The 7,625-nt window shown below is 53.2% G+C and overlaps 1 protein-coding gene across 1 annotated transcript; it reads left to right on the top strand.

Moving 5' to 3' along the window:
* Positions 1-805: 805 nt before the first annotated feature.
* LOC119089291 (zygotic gap protein knirps) lies at positions 806-7,238 on the top strand. The gene is made up of 7 exons (XM_037211957.1): positions 806-1,021; positions 1,694-1,872; positions 5,163-5,246; positions 5,617-5,742; positions 6,083-6,289; positions 6,888-7,009; positions 7,079-7,238. Exons 2-7 carry the CDS (start codon positions 1,831-1,833, stop codon positions 7,236-7,238), a joined length of 741 nt encoding a protein of 246 aa, XP_037067852.1. The 5' UTR covers positions 806-1,021; positions 1,694-1,830.
* Positions 7,239-7,625: the final 387 nt, after the last annotated feature.

The following is a 7,625-nucleotide window of genomic DNA, read 5'->3' as shown; positions in this document are numbered from 1 at the left end:
GAAAAAACTAGTTTTGGTTTTGATTAGGTTGGTTAGATTAAACTGATTTGCTCTAGGCTATGGAAAATTCAGCATCGGCCAGTGTCACGTTATAAAGGCATTCATGCCATGTCTGCATGGCAAGACGTTTTGGCTCAGACTCGGACCCTAGGTTGGATGCTGACTCAGCATCTAAGAATTCGGTCGCAGATTCAGGCCCGTGATACGTGGCAATCGCTTTGCTAAGGCTGAGACTTGTACATGAAGCGCGAGATTGTCACTCAATCTCGCTGCACCAGCACCTACCAGCATTCACAAATCTGTGTATCGGTAAGCACAAGCTGGTGTTGCATGGAATAAGTAATGCACAGCCAAAACGGAGTTTATCTCACCATCCGGCGGGTGACGGGACACAGTCTCGGATGCAGCACATTTTGGATCATGAACAGACAGAACAGATTCGGTGTCGCTCCAGCTGGCAGTGGAGCGTTTGGTAGCGATCTCAAATGATCCGATGTCGCTCCAGTTGGCAGTGGAGCGTTTGGTAGCGATGTCAAGTGATCCGGTGTCGCTCCAGTTGGCAGTGGAGCGTTTGGTAGCGATCCGCGCTGATTCCTCAGTCTCAGCTCGTTCGCGGCGCCGATGGTGACGTCACGGCAGGTGCGGCAGGTCGCGTGACCTGACCTCTGGCCGCGGGCGCCGCAGGATCGGCAGCGGTCAGTCCTGCATGACAGTCCGAGCGCGGCGCCCGGGCTGGGCCGGTGCTGTGGCGTGGTGTGGCTGGCAGACGCTGTGCAGAACCCGGTGCACCCAGCGACCACTTTGAAAGTCTCGGGTCTAATTTTGCAGCCAGCTGCTTCCAAAAACTAAGTTGGCTAAATTTGGTATTTTAACTCCCCATTAAGCACTGAAAATGTATTTTTGTCTAATTCTTTACCGAAATTGCCCAGTGTGCGTAACAGTCAGAAGCTCCATGTTTCCAAACATTCCAACCCTGGCTCTGAGTCACGGATATATCTGCCAACTTTTTGAATAGGAAAAGGTAAGACCCATTTTCTACTGCGACGGTGACCCTTTTCAGTATTCAGACCATCATGGCTGGTTGTTTGGCAGTGTGCTCGGTAAACGGCTGAATGGAGGACGAATAAAACGCTCGGCTATCGACATACAGTTCCCATATAACTACAGGGCTTTTGTAGTGCGATATCTGAAAATGGGATGCCTATCACCGCACACGCCTTGCAGTGATCGTAAAACAAAGTGCATTTGAATGATTTTCCCCTCGGGTTAGCTCTTCAACTCCAGCGCATTTACATATATACTATTAAAGTATTCGCGCCGAAGCTCGCCATTCGCTGCGAGCGGAGCCACGGGGCAGAGGCGCAGTCAGGATCTTTTTCAGGGGGTGGGTGTGCGGAGCCCAGTGAGAGCTCACAATGCCTGTAAGATGTTTTGTCACAATCCGTCTTAGGTGCTTAAAAAAATACGGACCTGGGGGGGGGGGGGGGAGAGAGGGGCCGGGGCCCCAGGCTATCAAAGCCTGGCTGCGCCTCTGCCAGGGGGCCGCGCGGGGGCTGTGACGTCACTCTAGCTCCGCCCCCGCGACGGCCGATTGGTGCGAGAGAGGCAGGGTCAGGAAGGTGACGCCAGACCAGGCCAGAGAGGTGACGGTCAGGGCTGGTTGGAGAACGAGACGGTCAGTCCAGGGCACCAGGGCAGGGCAGAGTTGTCTTTGCTGGCCGCCGCATCCGCTGCCGCCTGCTCCTCGACCCCGACCCGGCAGCTGAACCGAGAGGCAGAGTGCAGCTTCCGGAGCTCACACAGCCACACCGCGGCCAAGCGACAGGCGAAATGCCGCCGACCGAAGGCCTGGCCCGACCGTCATCCGGCGTGGTGAGTGTGCACCGCCACCCGGCGACGGTGATGGGACCTCAGCTCGTCTAGTCTCGTTCAATCGCATTGTGAATTATAGGCCTTCACAACTGAAGTATGATACGAATAGTAAGAAGTGCATTGGTATGTTTTGGAAGATAAATTTTGAATAAAATGAACATAGTGTAATACAAGACTTCAAACACAAATGTCTTCAAAAATAATTTTCATGAAATATAGCCGATTTTTTAAAATCTGTCATGTTATCTTTGCATATCACGCAGAACGTCTTTTGTTGTTTAATTTTTCTCATTTGGATTTCTCTTGGGATGTCCGTCTAGTGGTGTCGTTCTCGTTCCAAGTAATTCATGCCATATTAGTTGTGTTTATGTTAATCTGGTAGCTGCGCCTGATGTGTCCGATAATGCATGGCCGTGCACGTTCGTGCAAGATGCCTGGTTCGCGTGTGACCGGTTGGACGCCTGCCGCCGCTCTAGCCTCTTCCTCTGCCATGTCTCCGTGACGGTTTTGCCTGTGAGATGTGAAGCCTCGCACACCTTCCCATGACGAAATCGGAGGACAGTTGGATCCTACAACTTTTGCGACGAGAACACCACTTGGTTTGCATAGGCTTGCGAAGTAAATGTCATGTGTCATCCCAGTTAGAATTGAACTTTCGCACATTAAACTCTTGCCGCCAAAGGCTGCCGTTGACCTGGCATTGCGCGATCGTATGGTATCGCCAGTGCTCGCATAACGAAAACCGCTTAGCGTGAGCTCTGCTCCGAGAAATACGTATGTTCAACATTTCGGATTAGTTTTAAGAGATAAACAATTACATGGAGTTTGGCTTCACTGCCCATGAGAACTGAGAATGCGCCGCAGCGGATGCTCGGCCCAGCCCCGGCTCCCACTGAGGCACGGCCGGTGCCCGGCCGTTCCGCCAATCACAGCGCCCCGTCCTCACCCTCGCCCAGGCATTGGTCGGCGCCCGTGAACCGAAGCAGCCCGAGTTACGAGAGATGGGAGCAGCATGACATGGCCGAGCTCGAATCCCTGCGGAGATGCCCCGTCTCCGGTTGACGCTGCTCAGCTTGTCGAAAAAACATTCTGATGATATTCTTTGCCAGGTTTCTATCATTTTTACTGTTGATGCAATTTTCTTAATTTTGTTATATGCACACAAACACACACACACACACACACACACACACACACACACACACACACACACACACACACACACACACACACACACACACACACACACACATATACATACATATATATATATATATATATATATATATATATATATATATATATATATATATATATATATATATTACTGCAACAGAAGAAATCGATAATTGACGTGTTCTAACGCTCCACTTGCTTGCGATGGGGCTGGAAAATTGGCACCGTCCTTTGGTATACTCCAATTCAAATAAAGCGATATGATTTATCTTAAGATGCATTTTAGTTAGGTTTATGTGGTCGTTACGAGTCCCATCCTCTCACGCAGATTGCGGTAGGTCTCGGCGCAACACCAGCTTACTATCCAGGCTCGAACCGATGACGGGACGCACGGCCGTTTCAAATGAGGCCGGGATTCCAACTCACCTGTTTTCACTGGTTTCTAAACTTACCCCCGAGGCCTGATTTGTCTTTGGATATCGGTCACCAGAATTTACGTCCTCGTGTGTTTATTTGTTTAAAGCAAATTGTTGTGTTTGTAGATTCAAAATTGGTTTTCTGCGCAGGAATGACTCCCCATTTCAAGCAAACGTGAACTGCCTTTTGTGACAGGCTTAGAATGACGTGTATTTCACACAAAACATCGTAGTAAATCGTAATAACGGATCACTGATGACGATCGCTCTCGCTGGTCTTGTTGCATAACCACCACAGCCATGATTGTGCGATAAACACACTTATCGCTGTTGGAGAAAACATGCGGTAATTTTTATCTGGATCAACCTGTGCTTTTAAAAACTGCCGCATATGACAGTGAAGTGTTTTTCATCCGATCCCAGACGTAGTCATCTGAAAAACGCGTCAAACGTTTCCAGCCTGGCCTAACATATAAACGAGTTAGGTGTATGCATCCTGTATTCGCAGTAATCTCGAATTATAATGCTTGAGATAATGTGAACATTTCGGAAAAATCTTGTATAGCAAAATAGGTCGCACGCGCGTGATTTTGACCTAACGTGACTGTGGGCACCTTCCCTGCCCTCTTGTGTGGGACCGTTGCTGGACCGTTAGTCGACCCGACCCGGGCCTCCTGTCCCCCGGCGGCGGGCCAGACGGGGAAACACTTCCAGGAATGGGAACAAGACAGCGCTCACCGCTCGGTGCAAACATGGGGCGCCTCAGACCGGGGGGCCGCGGCCGGCCCGGTCCGGTGAGCGCGGACCGGCCGGACTCGGAGCCTGAAATGGAGGTGACGAGAGGTGTGCCAGACAGGCCCGCCGGCGGCCAGGTCGGGACGGACCCAGGCCCAACAACAGGCAGCACGCGGGAGCAAGGTCAATTGAATGCGGGTGTAATGCGAGCGGTTAGCTGATGCGCTTAACCAGAGCCTTCTGGTGTTGCTTCGACCTGAAGCCCTGCTTTCTATTTTGAGACTACTTGCCTTTGCTTCCGCTGGTTAATTGAAAACCATCGAAGCGAGCAGAAGCAGGTGCTACTAATAGATCGATCGACGACGATCCAGAAACGCCTGCTTCCCGTTTTTTTTTTTTACTCAGGGTCGTGTTTGGGCTGCCCACGAAGTTCATATCGCTTAATTAATGATTAATCATCATTTAATTCATAGATGCACATTGAGCCAATTCGAGGTAGATCACTAACAACGTGGAATAAAGAATCACGATTCGCTTAGTCATGTTATTTCAAGCCACAAATTTAGTATCAGCGAAATGTTGCTTCTGTGAGAGGCATCCCAACACTATTGGCTTCTTCACCGGCGGCTCCAAGGCCAAGCCTATCTCAGTGTCATGAGTCACTTATCTCGAGGACAAAATCCCATATTTGGACAGCTCAGGCCAGTCTTATTATGCAAAATATCTTCGTTTTGTTGATTTGTGCGTTGCGGTTGTACAAACCGCAGCGCACTATATTCCATAGATTTCGTGTCATTAGTGATTAAGGCTCCAAAAAGCATAACAATAACTGGTTTAAGATCTCCACTCTTAAACGGTACGATGCAAAATTGCGTAAGCCGTGGTGAAGCGTTCTGAACCTCCTCACAGAATGGTGGCCTACACCTGGCGGAAGGCTGCGTAGTTACCGGATCTCCGTTTCAGTCGACGCTCGACCAGCCGTGCGCTGTTTGCAATGTCCCTGCTGCCGGCTACCACTTCGGCGCCTTCACGTGCGAGGGCTGCAAGGTACTGAGCGCGTTTGTGCCCACCTTGACGAACTCGCACCCGCCCAAATGTAAACAACAGCCACGACGCCCAGGCGCGTACCAGGCGCGGATAAATGCGCACAAACAAGCGCATATTTAGAAGTGTGGGTATAGGCGATGTTGTTTTCACGGCCCATGTTCTGTGTCCGGTTTGCATCCATGGTTAACTTGTTAAGTTTCACTCGACCTTGCAGTCATTTTGACGCTAGCATCATTCAGTTGTTTGATTGATACACAAATGCAGACCAAAATCAATACGTCTATGTTGCGAAAGCGTTTCAGCCGGGTATGGCACCACAGAAGTAGTTCCGCAGCCATATTTGTGCCGTAACAGCTCGGGGCATTTCCAGTCATTCTATGGCCGGACATACAAGCGAACGGAGAGGGTCGAACCCTGCCGCTTCAACAATCAGTGCGACATCACGGGTAGGAATCGCACCTCGTGCAAGAGCTGCCGTATGCTCAAGTGCAAGATGGTAAGTCTTCTAGGGAAGAAAAGTCATGAAACATGGGGCATGCTGGGCAGTATTATGAAACCATGTGAACGGCTTGAGCTCGCCCACCAATACAGATACAATTAAGTAAATTGCTGCAATATGGTGGAATGTTTAAGACGTGTCGATCCTTTTTTATTACTATCGTCATTGCTGAAAGCATCGATACAAAAATCAAAGCATGCGCTCGAACTTGAATTCAGTACCGATTTCATAGCAAGCAGCCACGACCGCGAAAACTGTCCTGTCGATCCGTGCCTTTGTCCAGCCCCAGCCCCGGCCCCGGCCCCGGCCCCGCCCGCTGATGCGGCCGCCTCTGCAGGTGGGCATGAGCCGGGCGCACTCGCGGTACGGCAGGCGCTCCAACTGGTTCACGATGAACGTGGCCAACGCCAGCGCGCCCGCTACCCCGGCCGTCCGTCAGCAGGTCGACCAGCTTCTGGACCAGGAGCGCCGTGACGTACAGCGCCACGCCGAGCGCTTCCGGCAGCTGCAGCAGCTGCGCCGCGAAACGGCTGCCGCTACACAGGTACCGCACAGCTGTGACGTCACCGACCGCGGCATGGCAGCACTCAGCGATGTCATTCGCTACCTTGTGACAGTGCCCAGGCAGGGTAGTGGTTTACAGTGCTGCTCAGGAATCCTGAGCATCCTGATCCTGATCATCCTGAGTCACGATGACTTCGTACCGTGGGACTGGACATTACTGATTTAGCTGATGTGCGTAACGATCAAGGGGATTTCATAATGAAGGCTGGCTTCATCTCTTAATTAATTGGCAAGGTTGCAGTTGCATTAATTTGAAAGTTTTTCATTCAAGACAATTAATTGGTAACGAACTAAATTTTATTTTTTCACGACGGATCTGACGCATCCAGACGAAGTGGTTCACAGTTACGATTGTGTATGCGCCGAGACAACGTTCAGGGTCGCTGGCTACTTCAGCAGTGACGAGCGCGTTGCGGACGGAGGCCCGACCTTACTCGGGCTGTGCCCGGCAGGTGCGTCCTGCTCAGGTGGCATCTCCGCCGCCGCCGCCGCCGCCGCCGCCGCCGCCGCCGCCGCCGTCACCGCCGCCGGCACCACCGGCGCCGGGGACGGCGCCGGCGCCGCCGGCGCGCGGCGAGAACGGCGAGCTGCTGTTCCCGGAGGAGACGCCGAACCCTGGCAAGCCGCGGCTGCCGTCCGACAGCCTGGACGAGCAGCCGCTTGACGAGGGCACCCGGTACCCGCAGGTGGCACCGGTGCGGCCCGCGCCGCGCTGGCCGTACCTGGGCCTGCCCGCGCCGCCCTACCCGTCGAACCACTGGTACCTCAGCGATCTGAACCAGCCGGTCGTGCTGAAGTTCATCCAGAAGATGTACCCAGCTCCAGACGACATGGCCGGCGTGCTGGACCTCTCCGTCGGCGGGAGGGACGCTCACGCGTTCAGTGAAGATGAACAAGAGCAGCCGCTGGATCTCTGTATGCGTGGCTGAGCTGGCTACGATGACCGTGGCTGCCCGGCCGCCCGCCCAGAGGAGCCGTTGGACTGCGGCGATCCGGCGAAGGAAGGTGGCCTGGCAACTGGGGAGCAGTGAGACTCACACGTGCGTCCACTCAGGGAGGAGAGTGGCAGCGTTAGTCCCGGCCGGTAGTCGTGGTTGTGCCGATGATGTAGGCAGCGCACGGCTGGCAAGGCACGCTGCGCCGCCTGTCATGTGGCGCAGCGCCGCCTGTTGTGTGACGCAGCGCCGCCTGTCATGTGACGCTTGATCGTGAGGTTGGCTGGCCGCTGGGACCGGCTGACAGGTGTCGCGATGTCCGAGGAAGGCCCGCGCCCGGCGGCCAGCCGGACCGCTGTGTTGATCGCTCTGCTCTCCGGC

Source organism: Pollicipes pollicipes, unplaced genomic scaffold (assembly GCF_011947565.3).
Source record: "Pollicipes pollicipes isolate AB1234 unplaced genomic scaffold, Ppol_2.1 Scaffold_3087;HRSCAF=3621_pilon_pilon_pilon, whole genome shotgun sequence".
Classification (NCBI taxonomy): domain Eukaryota; kingdom Metazoa; phylum Arthropoda; class Thecostraca; order Pollicipedomorpha; family Pollicipedidae; genus Pollicipes; species Pollicipes pollicipes.
The sequence above is the reverse complement of the archived record's forward strand: the minus strand, read 5'-3'. Positions and strand labels throughout refer to the sequence as shown.